The sequence below is a fragment of the Tenrec ecaudatus genome, chromosome 14, assembly GCF_050624435.1.
Source record: "Tenrec ecaudatus isolate mTenEca1 chromosome 14, mTenEca1.hap1, whole genome shotgun sequence".
Lineage (NCBI taxonomy): Eukaryota > Metazoa > Chordata > Mammalia > Afrosoricida > Tenrecidae > Tenrec > Tenrec ecaudatus.
Genome location: NC_134543.1, coordinates 27695013 through 27719393, shown reverse-complemented (window position 1 = coordinate 27719393; position 24381 = coordinate 27695013). Strand labels below are relative to the sequence as shown.

The 24381-nt window shown below is 48.4% G+C and overlaps 1 protein-coding gene across 1 annotated transcript in view; it reads right to left on the bottom strand.

The window, feature by feature from the left end:
* ANGEL1 (angel homolog 1) overlaps window positions 1-18463 on the bottom strand; it is a 29824-nt gene extending 11361 nt beyond the window's left edge. The window contains exons 1-7 of the mRNA XM_075531360.1: window positions 18342-18463; window positions 13466-14041; window positions 12344-12570; window positions 11929-11998; window positions 10988-11421; window positions 8231-8354; window positions 6529-6639 (exon numbers count right to left, since the gene is read on the bottom strand). Of these exons, the coding sequence (XP_075387475.1) occupies window positions 6529-6639; window positions 8231-8354; window positions 10988-11421; window positions 11929-11998; window positions 12344-12570; window positions 13466-14041; window positions 18342-18405 (1606 nt within the window). The 5' untranslated portion in view covers window positions 18406-18463. The remainder of the gene's footprint in view (window positions 1-6528; window positions 6640-8230; window positions 8355-10987; window positions 11422-11928; window positions 11999-12343; window positions 12571-13465; window positions 14042-18341) is intronic.
* Window positions 18464-24381: the final 5918 nt, after the last annotated feature.

The following is a 24381-nucleotide window of genomic DNA, read 5'->3' as shown; positions in this document are numbered from 1 at the left end:
CCTAGTTTTACCACAAAAAAATTTGGAAAACTTACTGACTCAAGTATAAGCCTAGGGTGGGAAATGCAGCAGCTAGTGGTAAATTTCAAAATAAAAATAGATCCCAATAAAATTATATTAATTGAGGCATCAGTGGGTTAACTGGTTTTGAAGATTTATTTCAAAGAAAATCAGTAAGCTAGCTCTGTAAGTGGAAAAGAAGGTCACCAAAAACAATATGGCATCAATAATAACTACACACACTGTCACTGCATGTGCCGCGTTACTACTTATGCTGCCTTACCGCATGTACACAACTCAGCTTGTCGAGTTTGAGGCCTAACGCAGGCTGATGACATTCCAGAATGTGATGGCATGACTGTTTGCACAGAGCAGCCTGTGTTAGGGCTCATCATGTACACGCTGCGTTGTGTATGCACTGTGTTATTGCATGCACTGTGTTACTGCACACACAGCTTCACCACATATGTAAGGAAGTGCTAATGCAACACATGCAATAACACAGTGCGCACACGTACACAACGCAGCATGTCTATTATGAGCCCTAACACAGGCTGCTCTGTGCAAGCACAGTCAACATTGATCCAGATAGGGGTTAATAAGAAATTAAAAATAAGATACAGCAGACCACATACTGTAAATAAACGTAGTGTATATCCAAGACCAGATATATACCGGTACTTGTATTCAGCAATGCTTGGGCAGAGCAAGAAGGCGTGACCAAGCACAGGTAAGACGTAAAGGCTACGTCATAGGTCACAGCCCTGAAGAGGAGTGGAAGAGCGGCGCATCGACCTTCATCTGACAAGGATGCGGCACACCCCGGCATCAGCACACAGCAGCGGGCAGGCTCTTGCCCAGTGCGCACGGACAACACCGAGGCTGCGGCGTGCGGGAGAAAAGAAGAGCAGTGATAGCAGCCGTCATCGGACCACCCACCGAGGCTGCAGGCGCCTGCAGATGAGCGGGAGAGACCCGAGAACACCCACACTGCACTGGAGAACAGGTAAGTGGGACCCTCACTAGAGTATAAGCCGAGGGGGGCTTTGTCAGCATAAAAAATGTGCTGAAAAACACAAATATGTATGGTAATCTTCATGTGGGATACGGGGACTGTTTGATTTTTAAATCTTTATCTCAGAATAGGGGTGGATAAGAGGAACACTGTTAGACACTAAAAGCCTCATGAACAGCAGCAGGCCATTGCCAGAGATAATGCTAGATGAGCCCCTTAGGGCGGAAGGGACTCAAAGTTCAACTGAGGAAGAGATGCCTTCTCCAAGCAGCCAACCATGATGACACGGATGAGTAAGCCTGCAGGACCTTCGTTTGCTGATGAGGCTTGACTCAACATGAGAAGAAACAGCCGCAAACCCCAACTAATAACTGGAACTCGGAATATACTAAGTATGACACTATGAAAACTGGAAGCCATCACCAATGAAATGGAATTAGAAAATATGCAGGTATTCTTAAAAAGAAGCTTGGCCTACAGGATCAAAGGAGTCAATGGTGAGAGGGAAAGAAGTCCTAAAGTAAAATAATGTTGTTTCATTTTTTCCACAGATGGAATCGCTTGTGTATTTGTGATGTGGAAGAAAGTTCAGAAAAAGTAGAACGTATCCTGGATGTAGGGAAAAACTAACTGAGATTGCCAGTTCATAATAAACAGGAAAGATGTTGCTGGCAGGTTTGCAGAATGTAGTTTCTTCCCCTCAGAATGTTAAATAATCGGGTAGAATAAGAGTGCCACATCTCTTTGATTTTAGACACTATTGGAGACAATAGTTGTGGTAGTTATCTAATTTTCTATCAACTTGATCTATAGAAGGTAGGGGTGGAATCTAGCCTGTCAATCAGATCACAGCCCGATGGCACCTCCTTGGGCCTGGGAACCTCCCCGGCTCTCTCTGCCTTCACCTCCCTGCTGCTGAGTCACTGAGAGCTGCAGGCCCTGTGATACCACCACCACCATTGGACCCAAGACTCTGCAGCCACTGGCCTGTGAGCTTCCTGCATTCTGCATCATTGCACGTGGCTGCATGATTCTGAAGAGGGATTTATGGACTAGTGTAGGACTTTATGGACTTAATCTGGAATTGGGCTGGGATGTTTGCTTGGTATATACTTACTTCTTGATATAAAGCTCTTTCTTAAACACACGAGTGTCTCTGGATGTGTTTCTCTAGTCAACCCAGCCTAACACAATATTAACATGGTCTTAACAGCTTTGGGGCTGGTTAAATAACACACTAACATTAATTTTAAGAATAATCATGACTTAAAAATGCTACAATCCACAAACAAGAATCCCATATGAAGGGGAAATCAAGGTGGCTTACTTTAGTCTGTGTGAACTGTCACTGCGGACTGACCTGGAACTCTAACCTTTCATTTACATGTATGTAATGACGGGGGTCGTACCATCAATTCTTAAGAAGTATGGGTCCTGGGTCTCAAATCGAACATAAAAGGAGCATTGGGCACAAAGCCCGTCTGAAACTGTGGAACTTCCTCTATATCAAACATCCAGTTACAGAATTCAGGAGGAAACTTTGTATTTGCCGAAAATGATAGAAAACAGGTTTAATCTAGCCTTTCTTTTTTGCAGCCAAGTGCTGCATTTGGTCCTTGGGCGGAGTGGGGGGGGGGGGCAGCCTCTCTGAAACTCAGCAGTGAGCCATTCACTAACCAGGGAGCAGACACGACTACATGCAAGGCCCCTGGCAGAGCGGAGCTGCAAGCACTTGAGAATGCCCTGGAATCAAAATTGCCTCCATCCCCACTCCTCTTGAGTGGAGGTGGTCTACTTTTAATCTTTCTGAGCTCAGAAGTTCGGTTTTTAGAATTTCAAAACTATATTTATAAACAATATTATTCTTAACCCAAAGTCAAATCCATTGCCATCAAGTCAATTCCACCTCATAGAAACACTACAGGACACAGTAGAGGCCGTACTATGGTGTTTCCAAGTCTGTAAGTCCACACGGAAGCAAACTACTCCATCTTCCGACTGTGGTCAGGCCGCTGAGTTCCAACTTTTCAACCTTTCAGTTGGCAGACAAGCACGCGCTTAACCACTGCACCATCGCACTCCCTACAATCTCAGGATGCTACCTGGCTGGCTTCTGTCTAGCTGGTTTTTGTTCCCAAAAGGATGGCGGCAGGTACATGTAACAGCAAAAGAAGTGGAGAGGAACGTTAACCAATGAGGATAGCCCCCCACCGTTCATTGCCAACGACTCAATTCGGACTCACAGCGATTCTAAAGGACAGAATGGAACTGCTCCAATGAGTTTCTGAGACTAGCTCTTTCCCAGAGCTGAAAGTCAAGTCACTTCGACTGGCGAGCAGCCCAACATGTATCGGTAATTACCCCACCAGGATTCCTAAATATGAGATGATTCCGGGTGACTAATAAGGATATGTTATCTGAAGTCTTTTAAGGTTTTAGAAATGGAATACTTTCCCCACTTATATTCTTAAGAAAGAAGAATTCATGCAACCAAGATGTGAATACATAATGAACCCCCCTCCAAAATCATCCCATCTAGATTTCTATGTTTCCCTGTGTTGGCATTGTACAAACCCCAAATTCTGATGACTGAATACATATTTCTGTTTTCACGCTGGATAAAAAAAATGAAATGGAATGCATAAAGATTGACGTCTTCACTTTAAGGACGTTACTTTGAGGACTAAAGTTACCTGACTCAAGCCATGGTATTTTCAGTCACTTCATGTGAATGTGAAAGGTGGACCCTGAAGAAAGAAGACTGAAGAATCCAGGCTTTTGAATTGCGGTGCTGGCAAAGAAAATTCAAAGTACCATGGACTGTCGAAAGGACAAACACATCCATCTTGGGAGAAGTACAGCCATAGTGTCCCATAGAAGTGAGGATGCCAGGAGTACATCTTACATATTTTGGACGAGAGACTCAAACTCCAAACTCACTGCCTTTAACTCGATGCTGACTCACAGGGAGCCCCTGTGGGTTTCTAAGCCTGTCATTGTTTATGGGAGTAGAAAGCCCAGTCTTTCCAGTCTTTCTAAACTGCCGGTGGTTTGGAAGTGCCCACAGTGTGGATCGCAGCCCAATGTTTAACCATTACACCACCAGGGCTCCTCGGAGAGACCAGTTCCTGGAAAAGGACATTGTGCATGGGAAAGTAGAGGGGCAGGGAAAATACGGCAGGCCCACCACGAGATGCAGCAAGAAGCTCAAACACAGCAATTCGTGAATATGGCGCAAGAATGGGCGGTGCTTCCTTCTGATGTACTCGGGGTTGCTGACTCCAGAGCACCTAACAGCAGCGATCTGAGCCTGAATCCTAGTGGCCTCGAAAAGCAGAACAAAGCGTTGAGAGTCCTGAGACATCTTCATGATCCTGGGTCGGCCCCAGTGCCCAGCTGTGGCTGTTCTGCAGAGCAGTGGTTCTAAACATGGGGGTCGTGACCCTTTGGGGGGCCGAATGACCCTTTCCCAGTGGTCTCCCGATTCCTAACAGTAGCAAAATGACAGTGATGAAGTAGCAATGAAAATAGTTTATTGGTTGCGGGTCGCCACAACCTGAAGAACTGTCTGAAAGGGCCGCGGCATCAGGAAGGTGGAGAGCCACTGCTGTAGAGCCTTCCAACCTACAGAGATCATCTTCCAGCACTAAATTGGATACTATTCTGTAGAGAAAGACTTAAAGAAAATAAATTAATAGGATTCTCTTTACTTTCAAAGTAACTTGATCTTTTTGGTTCAGCTGTCCACAGGAAATGTCATTATTTCTCCTATGCCACTTTTTCTGAGAGGTGATATGTGCTCTCAATTTAAAGATTCAGATCTTTTTGTTTTGGAGGAATTTTTCTTGAATCATACGTGTGTGGGTGTGTGTGTACACAAGCACCGTTATATTGTCTGTGGACTCCAATTACATGTATGTTGGATCTCCTTTATCTTTCACTACTGCAAACTAATCCCCATTTCCGGACTTGTCTCTTGCCTCATTTTCTCTCTGAGACTGAATCTAATTTTGTTGTCATTTTCTGTGAAGACTTTTTAAATTTTTTAATCCACTTCTTTCTTGACCTCTGCAGCTTATATTTCATTTTCTGATATCTCACCACATGCCTGAACTTATTTCATAAAGGCATTTACTTCTTATTAGCTATCTTTCATTTTTCCTGCTCCATCATCATTTCTTGAAGAAACACTGCTTTTCCCTTGTAGTATTTTAGCACTGATCTCATGCTGGGTCTTTTGGCAAACCCAGTTTTTATTTAGCTGAGATTTTCATATATCAGTATTTATGCAAAGTTATATAAAAGAAGCACTGAGTAAGCATTCTAATTAACACGAATTTTATGACCCAGTATCAAACATAGGTCCTTTTAGTCTTTACTTCTCTCCCAGCCGAGAGAGAGAGAGAGAGAGAGAGAGAGAGAGAGAGAGAGAGAGAGAGAGAGAGAGAGAGAGAGAGAGAGAGAGAAAGAGAGAGAGAGAAAGAGAGATGCAGCTCTGGGTCAAGTGTCTCATCACCTCCTGCCACTTGACCAGACTGCTTAATCCAACTATGGCTTGATTCCCTGAGGAGTTCTTCCCCTACTGTCTCTTGGGAAAAAATGGGTTCAGAGAAGCTCCTACGACCACCTTTGTGGTACATCTAATTCTCATAGCTGAAATAAGATATGGGTTTGGGGCCTCAAGGTGTACTCCTCACCTTGAAGAAATGGACTCTGTTGGTTCTTTCTGAGTTCCACATAGCCCCCGGGGTAAGTCTGCTCATGGGGGGCCACCAGCACCCCTGCATGACCTCCTGTGCTACCTGCAGTCACGTGGCTCAGTTTCAGATCCTCTCAGATACCTCCTAGCTTTGTCAAAGTTGGATTCTGCATTTTTTTCCCATTACCTTATTGCTCAGAAGTAGTTTCAGAGACAAGATGGGGTTAAGTAGACTCGGCCACATCCAATGTGGAGGTTCTCAATAGGAGCAACTTTTTAGCACAACCAGGACTACTGTTAGGATTTTAAAGCCCCATCACGTATATCTTCTCCCCTATATATGCACTGCCATTAAGTCAATGCCAACTCATGGTGACCACACAGGACAGAGTAGAACTGCTCCCTAGCATTTCCAAGGCTATAATTCCTTACAGAAGTATACTGCCTCATCTTTCTCCCATAGAGAATCAAACCACCAACCCTTAGGTTAGCAATCCAGTGTGCCACCAGGATTTCTTATTATTGTAAACATGCTAATAGAACTTAAGTCTACAAAGGTCAAGTGGCTTACTCCGGGTCTCAGGAGTAGTTTGAATGTGGGTTTCTTGGCTCCTAGCCCAGTGCTCTTACTATTCCGCACTTCCACAGACATGTGTGATTAATGAACTCGGTCCACTTTCCTCCTTTTACTACCCAATGCCTACCCAACACTGAGGTCTAAGAACTATAACCAGAAGGACCAAGGAACAACATGGTTGAGATATGTTGGCTTGAGGAGGTGAGAACACCAAGACAATGGCTTAGTTTTCATTACCTGGTTTACTGTCCGTCACTCCTTCCATGAGAACGAGTCCTGCTGGTCGCTGACAAGCCATGTTGCAGAAGCGAAAGTGTAACAGGAAATCTCGGCTGTACTTGCGTCTCTCTGAAGGAAAGGAAGGAGCGCCATATGCTGTGGGGTTATAAAGAGACTTCCCCAGCTTTGTCTCCCCCAAAGACATGCCAAACAGTAGGAGCTTTTTGCCAGCATATGGGGGGAGGTCAGATGCTTAGAGACATCCTCCCTGAAGGCAGTCAGTTGCCAGACAGGTAGGCCCCCCTCCCTGGTGTTAAGGACAATGGGCTACTCCCTAAAGGCTTGCGACCATTAGCTTGGTTCCTGTAGGTGGAGTTCACACCCTACTGATAATGGTTTCTATGGAGATCCAGAAAACAGATCAAACCAGCTCACTGATATCCAGTTAGGCTGTCATCCTGAACCTAGGGTCTGCCCATCTTGTCACATGTATATCCCCAATCCCTCTTCCTAGTGTGTGTATGTCCCTAGATTGTCTCCCTCTCGTTGCCGTATAACCTATAGTGTAACCCCTTCCTGTGACGTATGTCTTTATCTGTAATTAGTGGGCTTGCACTCCCCGCCAAAGATATATAGGCCTCCCTTGACCTCTCCTGGGCTCCCCTCTCCTCTCCCGTCCTCACTCCTCTGTTTCCTTTTCCCTTGTCCTCCTTCCCTTTCCCCTCCCTCCACATGGACCACCAAGCAGGGCTGAGGTGAGCACACTACCATGAAATGTGTCTGATTCCATTATTTCAATCTCTCTTTTATCTCTCATGATCTCAATGACTTTATAATATATATTATTATAAATACATATATATTATGACTATATTATATATATTATAATATATTAGAAAGCATACAATTGTGCTTATTGACCCCGTGATTAGTGGGGCGGGGCTGGCACCCTCTCCAACCACAATATGCTGAGGCCTCTTTACTTGGAGAGGCTGCTGTCCTACAAACACAGAGCGAGGCTCTGAGGACAAGGAGGTTTTCCAAGAGCCATTATTTAAAGCTGCAGTTCACTGGGTGATCATCAGGAAGACGGTGAGAAAGACAAGGGAATGTTCTAAGAGGCCAGGGAATTATACCTGGTGGCATAGTGGTTACTAGTTGGGCTGCTAACTGCAAGGCCAGCAGTTTGAAACCACCAGTCACTCCATGGGAGAAAGATGAGGCTTTCTACTCCTGTGAAGAGAGTTACAGCCTCTAGGAGGGATTGAGTTTATTTTAATGGTGGTGGAACCATTTGGAGAGGGATAACAATAATGATTGAACAGCAAGAAGAATGTAATCAATGGCACTGAATTATGCATGCAGAAGTTGCTGAATTCGTGAATGTTTTGTTGTGTATATTTTTGCCAAAATGGAAAAAATTACATGAATAACAATGAGTAGAGGGAAAAATAAAACGTTCTAAAAAATTGTACAACTCTTCTTGATATGGTTGAGCTATTAAATTGTATGAAATGTGGGCGGAGTGCCAATAAAACTATTTTTTAAAAAGAGTTAGCCTTAGAAACTCACAGGGGCAGTTCTACCCTGTCCTCTGGGGTCGCTATGAGTGAGAATTGACTCAATGGAAGTGAATTTGAAGATTTTCTTGCCATTAAAGAGTCAGCTTTCTCCCAGAATGGGCCTGGTGCAGTCAACCAGGAATGAGGCACATGCTCACCTGATCTCTTAGGCTGGCAGGAGACATACTGACAGGCGTCAGTGATGCCCAGGGAGATGGGCCACAGTGGGGCCTGAAGCTTCCTCTGGTAGAGCTGATGGGAGAAGTCTTCCTGTCCAGAGACCTGCAAGGAAAGAATGAGGTGGAAATGAAAAACCTAGGTGGGAAAAGGATAGAACAGCCCATACTTTGGCACATGGTGACAAACAACCCTCTCAGACAATCACATGCTGCATATATGATGTAAGCAGGCCACGCTTAAGTCGCAGGTGAAGGTTACAAAATGAGAAGCTAATTCACACTCTGAAATGTCCACGTGAACAGAAATGAGGGCGAATAGAACGGAATGTGCAAGTCAAGGAGAATCAGACTGAGGTAAGTGCTCCCTAATTTCACCTTCAAAAAAACAAAACCCTGACACCAGTTTCTACAGGGAACAGCAACTTTCCAGGCCCTGAACTGGCAACAGGGAAGGATTTGTCCTGAGTTTTACATCACCTGGGTCAAGAGCTAGTGTCCTATGCCTTCGTGCAGTATCACAGGGTCAAAGCAAGTGGGAAACACCCCAGAGCACTTCAGCGTATCTGTCACCATCCTCAGTCAGAGGCAAAGAGCAACCTGCTGGACAGAGCGCTGGAGGGAAAACATGGGCCACATCAGGCATCTGACGTCTCCAACACGGGAAGCCCAAGGACCTTTATTTCCTTTAACAACAAACACCCGGACACCAACTACGCTGACACTAGCTGCGTGCTGGGGAAAGAGCAGTGACACACGACCCTGTCCTGAGAGTCTATCGTCCAGTGCGTCATCTGAAGTAACAGAGACCTGGGATTTGACAGCCATTTACTAGCCCTGTGATTCTGAGCAAGCATCTACTAAAAAGATAATTTTTACAACTTACAATGTTCAATCTTGACAAAAACCACTACCAGTCACTGGATGCTTACTTTGAATCAGGAATTAGAAAATACCTTACATGCTATTGCTTTACTTAACTCGCTGGTGGGGAGGGGGTAGAAATCCAGTTCCCAGTATGTGCCCAATTTATAGAAGAGGCAAATGAAATCTAAAAGACATTATGTAACTTACCCATGGAGGTAGAGCAGAGATTTGAACTCAGGCCTCTTATCTTCAAAGCGAATTCTCTTAATCACTATGCCTTAACAGTGCCTGTCACATGATAAGTATTTAGTACATTCTTTACCCCATTCTTTGAGCTCCTTGATTAAAGCTCGTTTAGAGGAAGGCCATGCCTTCTTCTGAGCACGTGGCAACTAGAGTCTCACTGGTGCTTACGCAACCTCATTAAAATAAAAGCCCAAAGGGCTCCGCGATAACTCAGTCACTTTGGGTCCTTTCTCTACTTGTGCTTTGCCGAAAATTAAGCAATCTGTTGATCAGTAGGGACCAAAACCAGAAGAACAAGACTAAGTGGCATATTTTTTAAAAATCCGCACAAGCTGAATGCCCATCAGCACATGTAAACACACAATGATCAAGCTCTGGAAATATCTACACTGTCAACACTGAGCAGTTAGATAGGAACAAGACAGATCTGCAAACACATTGTCGAGTTATAAAAAGGCTACAAAAATGTGATGAGTTGTATGAGCCCCTAATAAAATGATTTTTTTTTAATTTTAAATGAAGCCTACAGCCAGTAGCACAAGGGGTTTCAAAGGGTTCATGGACAATTTTCATTATCTTCTCATTCCATTCCCATAAACCTTTGAGCCCTCTCTCCCACTACCCCCATGGTTGTCTTTACGAAACCGAGAACTGTTTATGGATTGACCAACAGAACTGACAATAGTGTAGGGGGTGAGGATGTTATAAATGGAGTTATTCCCCCTAGACATGTGCTGTTGATCCGGGTTGTGCCATGCTAATGAGGACCTATCTATGTAGGATGTGTTTTCAGAGAAGACTGGGCCAGAAAGCAGAGATGGGGGAAGAGAGATGCCACACCATAGATGCAAGACCACATGTAGATCACCCAGGAGTGGAGGAACACTGAACAGACACAAGGAACATGCCCAGAGTCCACAGAGAGGAAGCCCTCCCCAAGCCACTGCCCTGAATTTGGACTTCTAGCCGCCTCAACTATGAGAAAACTCATTTCTAAAGCCACCTATTTATGGGATTTCTATTATAGCAACACCACATAACTGAGACAGAGAACCAGGGGCAAGGCTAGGCACCTGGCTCCACAATCAGCATAACCTACCCAACTTCTCTGTGCCTTTAATTCTTCATCGCTAAGATGGAAGCAATGATGGAAACCGTGAAAATGCACTCACAAACACATGTAAAGTCCTTAAAGTAGTACCTGTGTGCACATGAAGTTCTAAATTACGGCTGTGATATTATAGGAACCGAGTCAGGCCTGTAAAAGCACAGAAAATAACCTGCAATTCTACCACCAGCTTCCAAGTCCTTACTTGACTCTAAACCTTAGAGTCTAAGGGAAGAGGGTAGGAAACGCAGGTGATAAAGGGGGCTTTGACTGTTTGAAAATGATGCTTGAATCCTTGTAAGAAGGGACTTATGTGTTCCTTGAATACAAACATACTCATGGGGAAAACTGAAAAGGTATCAGTGCGTCGAAGGCACCCAGGAGCTCCTAAGTTCCAGGCTTGGACACAAGCCACTCAGCAAAATAAGCAGCAGTGGGAGGGAGCCAGACCAAGTGTCGCTGAGGTCCCCGTCACTAAAGCAGCCGAGTCCCCACCCCCAGGGTCCTCCCCACGTCACCTTCCAAGCAGGCATCCCGTGATACTGGAGCTCTCCATCCCTGACGAAGTTGTAGAGAGGTGAATTGGGGACAGAATTCAGGTCTCCACACAAGATGATGGGACAGTGGCTGCCATCAGACAACCTGGCCACCTTGTCCACTTCAGCCAGGAGAATGGCCATCTGGGCCAGCTTGACATCACCCCGGCGTGGGTTGTACAAGACATGAGTATTTGCCACACACAGAGGGGCCACTGTGACTTGCCCCAGGCCTTCTGGGACGAGTGGCTGCAGCAGCAGCACCAAGCCCACGTTGTCCCGATTGAGGAGCTCCAGGCCGGGCCGGAAGTACTCCACAGGGCTGGCACAGAGCAGACGGAATCTGGTGGGCTTGTAGCACACAGCACAGCCATCCGTTTTACACCCAGTCCTCCTCTTGTAGAAACAGGTGAAGCCTGCAAGGAAACCCCCAGCCAACGAGTGAAGTCCGTGAAGCTGCATTCCCTCCCACCCTGGAGCAGCCTGGGGCTAGAGGCACTGCTCAGCAAGGGGAGTGCTGGCCCTATCATTTCTTTGGTTCTGCAGAGGACCCTTACGGCTGTGACCAGGTGGCCAAGAGGCTGCTAGGGAAGGGGGAGAGGGGGAGTGCATAAAACAATGCAGCTTGGTAGCAAGGGTCTGGACCTTGGAGTGAGGCGGACTGTGGCTCTGGCCTCGTGACCTTATTTGTAAAATGGAGCGAACTCCGATCAGCCTCAGCATTGGTGATTTCAGGGATTAATTGGCAACAGACTTCAGAGTTGCTTTAAAAACTCAATTTTCTTTCTCACCCACAAGCAGCAGCAAACGCCCAAGGGAGACTGAGTTTACTGAGCCCAGAAAAGAGACGCTGAATTCTGGAGAAGTGCAGACAGAATCATATAGGGTGGAAGGCTGGCAGACAGACCCAAGAGCTACATTACCCATCATCCGCAGTGACGGCTCTAGCTGCTCCCAGTAATGATCTTCCTGAACTTCCTGGAGACACAGGATCTGGAACAATGACAAGGAAACTCATCACTCCTGAGCACGCAGGATGCTGGAGTGGGACTCCCACCCTCCAGACCCCAGGTTTGAAGCTGCTGCAGGGCCCAGTCCCCTTGCCCTGCCTCTTCCCACAGAGCCCCTGCAGCAGAGTGCAGACCCATGACATGTGTGCCAGATTCTCCTGCTCCCTCCCACAGACCCCGAAGGTTCAGCATCAGCTGGAACCATGTGATCCCAGACAGGCCAGCTCCTAGCTTAAGACAGGAGTCTGGTCACCAGCACAACTCCGAGGACCTGCTCATTTGAAGAGCCAGGGGAAACGGGCAGGCGGGCATGTCCCCTTTCACTCACATCAGGGTCCCAGTGCTGGAATTCCTGCATGAGGTTCGCAAACCGGTAGTTCCAGTTGAGGATGTCTGGGTGGCAGTGCAGATAGAGCTCCGAGCTCTGCTGCATCAGGTCCTGGGCCAGGATGTTGTAGCACATCAGAGTAAACTGGAACTGAGGGCCGTCCCCTGCCTCCAAGCCCTGAGCATCTGGCTGGGTGGAGAAATCCTCCCATTCCCGCCACAAGATCTCTGCAAAGGGAGAAGGGCAGAGTTACAAGCCAAGCATATGCTATCTAGAAGGCCCCCGCAACCTCCACTCCTCAGCCAGTGGATTTTGTGTCCAAAGGCCTTTTCCCCATCTTTCCTGTGATCTGAGCATCCCTCTGAGGCATTCCCCAGACTAGATAGCTGGCTCTGCAAATCCAGGGTCAATCTCAGCCAGCTTAGCCCTGGAGCTCCAGCACCAAGTTGGTGCTCACTAAGTATTCATAGGCTGACAGTCTCACTTTCCACAAATACCCGAATCTCCAAGAAATCACTCAGGTGGGCCTAAGAGTCACCTGAGGTCAAGAACATTTGAAGAGTAACCACCGCCGCGGGTGTTTTCTGACCTCTAAACAGGAAAGGCCCTATGGAACCAGAGCCCATAACGTGGCCTACGCTCCTCACTGGACCGACAGCACAGGGCAGCACAGTAAATCAAGTCTATTTGAGCCATAGAACTCTTTCTTCACACTCCAGCATATGTGGATGCCCAGTATGGCACACAGATAATGGGATTTATTGGCAGAGGGCGGAGAGGCAGTGCAGAACACACACCTTCCAGTTTAAGTCTCCCCAGCCCCACCCAGGAAGCAGAATCAGAACTACGGCTGCTTAGAGCTCCACTGCCACCCAGCTGCATGACTACAAACAGATCACGCTGCCTTTCTACACTTCATGACTTCATTTTTGTGACCCCGGGCCGGATGAGATGGCCTCAGATGAGATGGTCTGATTCTGACATTGCAGGACTGTCACAGAGTCTCTAGAAAAGGGTGCCTCAGAGGAGCTCCCCAGCAAACAGGCTCCCTTCAGCAATGGCACTGCCCACACGTAAGCCAACCCGAAGCCCTGGCACTCGGCGGCTGGCTGCCAAACTCACCGTGATAGGGTATTTCCACTGGAGGAGGATGCAACTGGCCCAGGCCCTCAAACGGCCACACGGGGGTCTCAGCCTGGTGCAGAGGCTCAGGGGCTAGGCTCCAGGCCATCACTGCGGGGTCCTCTTCCCACTGCTCTGAGGCCAGGGCACCCACTGGAAGCACAGCACAGTCTGCATACTGGGGATCCATCTGCATGGGGACGGCAGCCCACAGGGGGCCCTCGACCTCCGCCAGGGGCTCCTCTTCTAACAGTTCAGGGAAGGCCTCGCCCAGGTTCTCATCCGCCCGCAGGTCGCTCAGCTGCCGGTTGGACCACTTGTCCTCCACAGCAGCGTCCTGCTCCCCGGGCTGATCCATCAAGAGTGCCAGGCTGCTCTGGGCCAGTCCCTTATCAGCAAGGGGCCCCTCACTCACGGCTGAGAACACCTGGCTTGAACCTTCTTCTCGCCACTGCTGCAGCAGGCCCTCACACTCCTCCTGCTCGGGGCCCCGAGGGGCCATGGCAAAGTCACCCTCTACCTGGGGGGACAAGCTCTTCGCCAGGAGGGCATTCTTTCGGCAGGTAAAGAGAGCATCTAAAGGGAAAGCCAGAAGACAAGGCTATCAGATGACTGTTTCACCCAGCCCACGCTGTGCTTCCGGCTTGAACGTAAGCCCCACAGGAGCATGAGCCGCACTGCCTTGCTGTGCATCACTGAGCACCCGGAACATCACTGTCATCGGAGCCAGGCGCGTCCCATGAGCCCGCCCCTGGTCTATGTGCTTCACCAGTGTGTGCTTCACCGAATTCATATGGTCTCATGGCCACTGAGTCCATGCCAACTCATAGCGACAGTGTAGGACAGGGTAGGACTGCCCCCTGGGAATTTCCAAGGCGGAAACTCCACGAGAGCAGGAAGTCCCACCTTCCTCCCATTTAGATTGGAGGGGCCTAAAAAATACACGGTGAATGAGTCAAATGGCTGTCTTACATAATCTAGGCCAGAGATGAGCACACAACGCTACACCTCTTTCATCTACAGCGGTTCTCAAACTTCCTAATGCCGCGGCCCTTTCATACAGTTCCTCATGTTACGGTGACCCCCCCAACCATAACATTATTTTTGTTGCTACTTCAATACTGTCATTTTGCTACTGTTTTGAATCAAGCGACCACTGTGAAAGGGTCGTTCAACCCGCAAAGGGGTCTCAACCCAGTTTGAGAACCGCTGACCTCGAGGTTGAGACTCTTACTATCCATTTTCTGGTTCTAAGAATTACACTGGAACCAGCACTTGACCATGAATCAGAATTGTGGATAAGACGCCAGTGTGAAAATTAACAAAACTGCATGACTTTGGGCAATGCTCTTAGATGAACTCACTCTTGTCCGTACTATGGGGCCAGCCATTTGCACAGTAATCTCGAGTTTTCCTGCCACCTTGAACGTGTTTGGGGCAGGGATCCCTAAACTAAACAGAACTAAAGGGGGTCACAAAATCTGCGTAATTTCTTTCTTAGCAAATGCACTTGAGCATCTTCTCAAAGTTAATTATATTCACACTCACAAAAAACTTCATTATCAGTTTTCCCATTCCACTACTCGTCAGAGGCTGCAAATTAGAAGGTGCCAACTGACAAGAAGAGACAGCTGTCTTCTCTGTTACAGCAGCCACAAATGACAGCCAACGGGCAGGAAAACAGGCGGGAAAAAGCCTAAAATTAGAACCCTTCCCACCCCAGACTCCAAGCCTAGTATTTTGTTCAGTGCAATCAATCACCCCACTCCTACTGAATCACTCAGGACACACAACGCTGACTTTTACTCAACAGAGGCTCAATTTACCAGCTTTTTTTTAAGGCGATAAGAAAAAGTTCATTGGTTCAGATGTCACTATATTGTTTTATGATCTCTGTGGATTTATGTCCAGCGGTTTTCAAGCAGGGACTTTTACTCCCAGGGGACAAGCGGCAGTATCTGGAAGCAATTTGCGCTGTCACAATGGTGGGGATGCTACTGGCAGTTAGTGCATAGAGCAGTGTTTCCAAAGTGGGTGACCGCGCCCCCTTGAGGGGTGCTGGAATGACCCAGGAGGGCTGCAAAAGCAGATGCCTACAATCATCCTGGATTTCAGGCTGCACTACAAACGCTTTTAATTGTTGGGTGTGGGAGTACTGAGTAATTTTTTTTAATTTTCTGAAAGGGGGATGGTAGGCTGAATCAGCATGGGAAACTACAGGTTAGTGGCTAGGGATGCCATCACATCCTACAAGGCAAAGGGGAGCCCCCACCACACATTACTTGGCCCCAAATGTCCAGTGCTGAGATGAAGTTTGCATTAAACCTCTGGTCTGGGTGGCTGGGCCTCAGTTCCAGGTTCTTGATGTTTCTCTGCCTCTTGACCCCTCTTACGAAGGCCAGATGGCAGAGGGGCTTTGGCTTACAGACATGAGGTGGCAAGTTTCACATTTAGCAGTTTAGGATTTATTTGTTGGTGGTGGTTCATCTTCTCAACTACTTCTTCAACGACTCTATAGGTTGCCAGGGTGGAGGTGGTCTCTCTTCTGAGATCCGTAGAACTCTCTGGAACCTCCAACCAAACCAAACTCACTGCCATCGAGTCGATGCCAACGCAGTTACCCTATAGGGCAGGGTAGATCTGTCCCTAGGGATTTTCAAGACTGTCTAACTCATTATGGGAGTAGAAAGCCCCGTCCTTCTCCCAAAGGAGTGGCTAATGGTTTCGAACAGCTGACCTTATGAATTTCAACCCAATTCGCAGCCATGATGCCCCAGGGTTCCTCTAGAAATCTCTTAAGTTCTGTCTTTCACTGAAGCTCCCATCAAGGACATCAGAAGAGCTCCTGGAACTGTGGGGACCTGGCTGAAGGAATTTGCTTCAGCTACCTGAAAATAATCACTCTGGAGTTCCTCACTCCTCAGAAGTACAGAAAACATAACGCAAACACCTCTGAATTAATTCCTGTGGGCTGCTAACTCTACAGAGAGGTGCCCCCCAAACTGTCCCAAGTAACTGTCCAAGATCACCTCAGCTTTCCCTCACTTAGAAATGGGTAAACCAACACAACCCCTGCAATTTCTTCATCACCATCACCTCTGACTGCTTGTGCACCTCTTAAATCATTGGAAAGATTGTTGAATTGGAGAATGCGCTGTTGTATACATTTTTACAAATAAAAAGAAATACCACAAAAGAAAACTGACCATTTAAAGCAAATGTGGGGATTATAACAAATGTAGAAATAAAATGTATGCCAGCAATAATTGCATTAAATAAATAGATCATTGAAAAGGCTTGGAGCCTTTTTGTCTGAGTTCTCAAATTTATTTGACCTTCTGCCTGACTCCTTTTCAGAAAAAAAAAAATACTCGGCACCACACACTGCCCCCCTCTCCCTCCCCTGCTCCCCTTCCACCCCGCTCTGCAATGAAAATCTTTGATACTACAGCCCGTAAGGCAGAATAAAAGGTAGGTGTCTGCTTTTGCAGAAGCTTGGGTAGTGTAATGATTATGGTCTGGACGCTCTGTGAGAAGCCGAGGCTTTCCATTCAGTGAAGTTGGTCTCAGAAGCCCACAGGGGCAGTTCTACCCTGTCTTCTAGGATCGCTATGTGTCAGAATTGTCTCCATCTGCTTTGACAGCACCACACAGCCCATCATTCCCCCAGAGGGCCCATTTCGGGAAACATGAAGTCCTGGGGGCACTGTGGTTACGCCTTGGGCTGCAGTCTGCAGGGTCAGCTGTTTAAAACCACCAGAACACAGGCAGAAAGATGGGGCTTTCTGTTTCTGAGTTAGCCAGGGGCAGTTCTACTCTGTCCTGTAGGTATGGTCACTACGAGCCAACATTGACTCAATAACAGTGGTTTGGGTTTGGTTTTATTTGGGGGGGGGGTCAACGCCAACCCACTGAGTTGAAGACAACAACCAAGTGTCCCTAAAGGCCTGCAGAGAACTGCCCTATAGGGTTTCCAGGGCTGTGGCCTTCTCTCTGCCACATCTTTCTCCCTGGAGAGGCAAACCCAACCTCGGAGTTGGTGCTGAGTGCTTGAACCAGGCTTCTATCTTGCACTAACCTATGACCAAGGAAGAACTGTCTGCACGGATTGCAACTTCTCTACCAAATGCACTGGGAGGGTGGGCTCCCTGCAGAAGGCAGGAACAATCCAGGCCCTGTCCTCTGGGGCTGGTATGGTGGTACCAGTAAAACCCAAACTCACTGCTATCGAGTCGATGCCGACTCACAGCGACCCTGGGCACAGGGCAGAAATGCCCTTGTGGTGTCCGAGAACGCACCTCGATACAGTCGAAAAAAGCCCTGCCTTCTTCCTGCGAAGCAGCTGGTTTCCAACTGCTGGCAGCCCAATGTGTAAGTCATTTTTTTAAAAAAAAATTTTAAGGTCTCTTATGAAACATAAAAAAAAATCAATCTCTCTCTCTGCAAAATCGGAGGATTCGGTGGTGGGATCCCGGAGGGGGCAAGAGGCCTCAGAAGAGGCTCTGGAACTTTCCAGACCGGGGGTGGGGTGCCCACTCCTCTGCATTCGGCCTACACGCATGGCGGCTTCCGAGTTTGGGGGCGCAAACGTGGCAGACTCCGAAGATCCGTGTGTCGTCCCCCCCACCCCCGGCCCAGAAACGGCGGAGCGGGCACGCTGCGGGGTCGCGGGTGCGGGGCCACCCCGGGCAGCACCTGTCCCCGGCAACCCGCCTCCGCCTCCGCTCCGGTCCCCTCACGTTCACCGCGCCTCGTCGCCACCGCCTCCCACCGCGGGCACTGCCCCGGGGACGGCGGCCGTGAGGCCGACACGCCGCACGTCAGCTCAGGCCCGGGGACGGGCGCTGCCTGCCGCCGGTCGGACGCGGGCCGGTACCTGAGAGGGCGCGGAAGAGGCGCGCGGCCGGCAGCAGCAGGTAACACAGGCACGACGCGATCATGGCCGGCCGCTCGCCCGCCCGCCCGCCGGGCCTCCCGCAGCGCAGCCCCGCTCAGGCCACGCCCCCGCTCAGGCCACGCCCCCGCCACGCCCCCCACGCCCCCTGCCGGCCCACGTGGTGCCGCTCCCGCCCCGCCGGCCGCGCCGCAACAACAACTTTATTGGGATCTGGAGCCACGCGCCCGCCCGCCCGCGGGCGTGGGGAGCCGGTTCCCATGGCAACAGGCCGGGCCTGGCTCAGGGCTATATCGATGTTTAACAAAAGGACCAACACTTCCCTGCTGTGCAGTCAATTCGGACTCTTGGAATCGCTGTAGGACCGAACAGAACGGCCCCGTGGGATTCCGAGACTGTAACATCTTTGAACCCACTCAGCGGTGGCTTCAAGCGAGCAGCTCAGCATCTTCCGCCCTGCTGGTGGTTTCAAACTGCTGACCTTGAGATTAACAGCCCGTCTCGTACATAACCAACTACCCCATCAGGCCTCTAGTCCAGTACCCTGCGTTAGAATTTGGTGCCGCCCTAGCAGCTACAGTTTTATTCAAAGGCCACTGGCTTTATTCAAATTCCCATTTTTGCCATTACGAGGTGTCCATTTGATTACACTGTGTACCCTTCCTGCCCCTCATTTTTGCTCACATGGAATGAGGGGACGTCTCAAGAGCCCTGGTGGCACTGTCAGGTCAAGCATTTGTCTGCTAAGCTCAAGATGAGTGGTTCAAACCCAACCACTCTAAGGGAGAGAAAGATAACAGGTAACTGCTCCCTTAAACTGCTGGGGGTGGGAACTGACTCAATGGCGGGTTTGGGACTTTCTCAAAAGCCTCATCCAGGGCTAACTGATCGATCCCTTTCTAGCCCAGAGAGGAGAGAGTGGGTGAATGTGTGCCCGTTTTACCCTATTCTCTGATTCTACTGTCCTCCGGTTCAAAACCCTACTTCTCAAAACGGAATCCACATGTTGTCTCAGTGAAGAAAAGTCTGCCTTGGCCACCCTGGTGCTCGAAATAGGCCCTCTCTTAGAGCCTGGTGGGAAGGGGGATAAAAACAGGGTATCTCCCGACTAAGAAAGACACGGGGAAATCCACCAAGAAGCCCAACTGGAGCCACGGTTAAAGTGCTGCTGTCCCGCTCGGTGGTTGCAACTCACCAGCTGTTCTCGTGGAGAAAGATGGGGTACACTGTTTCCCTAAAGATTGAGAGCCTCGGAAACCCTAATGGGCAGTTCTACTCTCCTTTAGGGGTACCATGAGTGGGCAGTAGCTAGTCTGGTTGGTTGATGGTTGGTTTAATAGAGGTGGGTCGATAGTACCTAAAACAATGTCAAGAGCCAAAACAGTGTAAGACCCAAATAAGCCCTTCTTAACTGATTGAACCAAGCACGTATCACTACATGAAAGCCACTTTCTCCGCCAACTCGGTGTGACTCAAAGATCTGTTTGAGTCTCGGCTGTCCCAGCTATGATCTGAGGAGAAAGGACTGAGTAGACACTCCCTTATTTCAGTACCCAGTGTCTGAGCCGCGCGATTTCCGATCTGTGGCTGGAGCCGCGGTTGTTCCGGGAAGCCCTCTGGGGAGTCACCAGATCCAGGACCAGCAGGGTACATCATCACACTGAAAAGCTGGAAGGAAAAAGGAAGAGTCAACATGGTCCCTGTCCCACTTTTTAGCCTTAACTCTACAAGGAGGATCCACTTCCAGGCCATGACACTTCCAGGCCACGACACTTCCGGGCCACGACACCTGCGCCTTTCCCTGAGATGAGAAGCCAAGGCTCGAGGCAATCTGAAGAGGGGAAGCCCCGTAGGAATTAGTCCACCAAAGTTACTGCTCCCTAAGGAGTCCCTGAGGAAGCCTGGTGGCACCATGGTCAACAGCAAAAGGTTAGTGGTTTAAACCTAGCAAACAGCGCTATGAGCGAAAAGGCCTGGCCATCTGCTCCCAGAAAGACATCAGCCTAGGTTTACCCCAGGACAAAGCTCGGAAGGGTTAGGAAAACCGTAGGAAAGGACGCTGGAAACACCAGGAGGAAGCGGGATAGTGCTGTTACACTGAGGGATTGCAATGGATGCGTTGAAACGACATGTGAGTGAAAATTGATCTGCTCTGTAAACTTTAAAAAAGGTTTTTCCCAGCCTAGGTAACCCGATAGCAGCCCGAGGGACGCATGTGGTCCCCGAGGTAATTTTTTTGTGGCCCACGAAGCTCTGAAGTAAAATGAAAATAGGAAAAATTGTTATGAAGAAAATAGCGCTTAGGGGAGAATGAGGCAATACCATACACACAATTCCCTCATTAACCCTTAAGCTACTGAAGACAAGTGTACACATGGCCCAGTGCCTGTCCTGGGGGCCTGTGGACGTGTATTAATGCGCTGACTCGGTTCCGGTGACGTTTGGAAGCGATATGTCTTCCACACTCACTGTCACTTAATGTAAACAGATCCCAACAGTGAAAAGGTTAAAAAGAGCACTCTGGGTTGTGCTGTGGAATCATACCGAGCGGCAGCGCTAGTTAACAGTTTTAGAGGGAAGCCATTACAATTGTGCATCACGTTTGTCAGCTGTCCAACATTTTGTGTGTTTTATTAATTACTCTGTTATATTTTCTGGTCACAACATATGAGGCAAGTGAAAACTAGTAGGAGGAAAGCGCTGGCAAGTTTCGGGTAAAAGAAAGAATAATTTTAGTTTTATAACTACATTAAATAAAATAAATGCTTAAATAAAAGCAATTATGTAATGCTTTCATCATCCTATCCATATTCCTGAATCCTCACTTCAAAATATAAATTTAACAAAATTCGAAAATGTGATGTGGCCCACGTGAATCTTGCCTGTTGGACCAAATGGCCCACATTTTAATTGAGTTTGACACCCCTGCCCTATAGGGAGCCCTGGTGACATAGTGGTTACGTGTTGGGCTATGATCCTCATGGTCAACAGTTCAAGACCACCAACAGCTCCTTGGGGGGAAAGACTGGGAGTCTTGGAAACCCACAGGGGTCACTATGAGTCAGCACTGACTGGATCAATGGCACAGAGAGGAAGCTCTACAGGACAGTTCCCTTTTGTCCTGTAGGGTTACTGGGAGTCACATTCCTCAAGGCACACAATGTCTTTGGTGCACCCTTCCTGTCCCCCCTTCCATTTGTCTCAGCACAACTCACTGCCACTGTGTTGGCTAGGGATTAGGTCAACTCCTGGGTAGGGGTAGGGGCGGGGCCCAAGCGACATGACTTGGGTGGACGCCTGGCGACACCTCCTTTTGTATGAGAGAGACTGAGCAGGGGAGAGTCCTCTTTGGCTCTTCACCTTCCGCTGGAGCTGACTCTTGCACCTCGTTCCTCAGTGTCCGGTTGCATCTCCTGCTCATCCCAGGAGCATCAGCAGACTACTGATGGTGGTAGATTCATCCGACAGACTTCAGACCTCAGCACGCACCCCTGTGCCGCCCCAGCTCTGCTTCATTGTCCTGCTGGAGTCAGGAGCTCCTTGACCTGACCTGAACTAGACTGACCTTTTTTGTTGTTGTTGTCCATTTGACCCAGCGCCATTTATTGAACAAGCTCTTCTTTCCCCAGGTGACTATGCCTGTGAGGTTTTAGTTCTGGGCCCTTAAATGCATTTCACTGGTCTTCACTTTTTACATTTTTAGTATGATGTCAGTACAACAATGCTTTGATGAGCATCGCTCTGTAGTTCGTTTTGAAATTGAGAAGCAGGACTGTGTCTATTTGGTGGTGCTTTTCAGCATTGTTTTGGCAATTTGGAGTCCTTTCCGACTCCTTTTGATGCTATTGCAAATAGATTTTAATTTGTTTTTTCAGGTTGTTCATTCCTAGTGTCCAAAGATAGAACTGAGGCTTAGGTGTGTATCTTGTGCCTTGCAAATTTGTTGAATTCAGTTATTACCACTAATGTTTTCTTGTGAGCTCGTTTGCTTTTCGGCAGCCCTGGTGAAGTAGTGAGTGACGCACTAGGCTACTGACTACAAGCTTTGAGCCCCCAGCCATTCAGGAGCAGGATGCGCGCTCCTCCGCGTACAGACCTCCAGGCTCAGAAACCCTGGGTGGTCCCTCTGAGCTGCAATGGACTTGACGGCAGGGCGAGCACTGTGGTTGGTGTTTCCTTTGGAGTTTTCTACAATGAGAGATGTCATTTGAACAGAGATAATGTTCCTTCTTTTTTTCTATTGAGATGCCTCCTGTTTCTTTTTCTTGCCTACTTGCTTTGGCTGGACCTCTCAGTAAAATGTGGAGTAGACTTGGCTTCCCTGCTCTGTTTCTAAGCTTGAGGAGAATGCTATCAGTCTCTCACCACTGAGTCTGAGGTCACCTGTGGGTTGTATAGATGCCAGGACGAGAAAGTGCCACCCTACTTGTAGTTTACTTGCAATTTATCAGGAATGGGTGTGGATTTTGTCAACTGCCTTCTTTGAGGTGATTGGGGTGAAGAATGAAAAAAAGTAAACATTTTTATTCCCTTGTTCTATTAATGTGCTCTGTTGCGTTGATTGATAAGTTGAATTTCTCTTCCATTCCTTGGGAACCTTCCCACCCACCCCGGGCATGGCATAGAACCCTTTAACATGCTATGTGAATCGTTTTGCTAGTCTTCTGTTGAATTTCTGTGTGTCTATATTCATAAGGGACCTCGATTTATAACCTTCACCCATCATTGGTATCATGCTAATGCTGGCCACATAAAATGAGTTAGGAAGCGCTCCTTTCTAATCGTTGACTGAGTTCAAAAAGGATGGATGTCCAATCTTTTAAAAAATATTTGGCCTGATGGAGCCCCAGGTGGTGCAAATAGTTAAGTGCTCCACTGCCAAGTAAAAGGTCGGCAGTTTAAAGTCACACCTCAGAAGAGAGCCCTTACAATCTATTTATTGCCCAAAGGTTACAGCCACCAAACACTTCACATTACAGTCATTGGCTGAAACACATCGGGTCACCATGAGCCGGAACCAAGTCCATAGCAACTTCTTAGTGAGGGCCTCTGCAGGCTCTCTGCGTTTCACCACACTGTCACCTGGTGCTCGGGCTTCAGGAAGACGGGGCAGATGATGCTCTTGCAGAGCCGGTCAGCGCCCTTAGGAAGACGTGGCTGTGCCCTGCACCACCACAGGAAGCACACCTCAGCATGCAGTAAGGAGATGGGGAATCAGGACGAGAAGACGTCAGAGAAGATGATGAACGCACCAAATACTGTGTTCGGTAGGTCAGCCACTGGGTACCTTCTCAGTGTTGGGACTCTGGAGCTTCGATTGAGATGCAGGCGGGGCAGCCGAACCCTATCAGGTTGCAGAGAAGAGAGGCTCCGTAACCAAACACCAGGTACCAAGCCACCAGCCGGATGATACCCAGCACAATGTAGCCCTGGTTCAAGGCGGTCTTGGCCTTGAGCTTGGCCAGGAAGTTGGTCATGCAGGAACCCATGGGACCTATGCCTCATGGCTGTAGACATGGCGGACACCCTGGGGCAGCTCCTGGTGCCCAGTGGATGCAGAACCTGAACTTGCCTATTTCGACAACCGTGCAATCCATTTCTTGACATACGTCTTTCTGTACATAACACACCCAAGCATCGCTGCTTTTCTAAAGAACTCAACCCAACACAGCCACCAAGCAGGTACCGACTTGTGGTGACCCTATATAGTGTTCAGAGGTTTGGTAAGCCTTTGCAGGAGCAAGACAGCCTCGTCCTTCTCCAAGGAGTGGCTGGTGGATTTGAACTGCCTCTCAGATAGTTCTGCATTCCCAGTCACTTAGCTGCTTAGGTGCAAATGTTTCCTCCAGGACCTCTGGAGTCATGACTAATATTGACACAGAGTGCTCCAGAATATGCCACATTGGTCTGAGTTGATAGACTCATTCACTCACTTTTTATTCATTAATGAATTCATTAGAAATGTACCGGGTCCATGTCCATGTCTACCTGTCCCTGTCCCTAGCCACTCAGCCTTATTCCT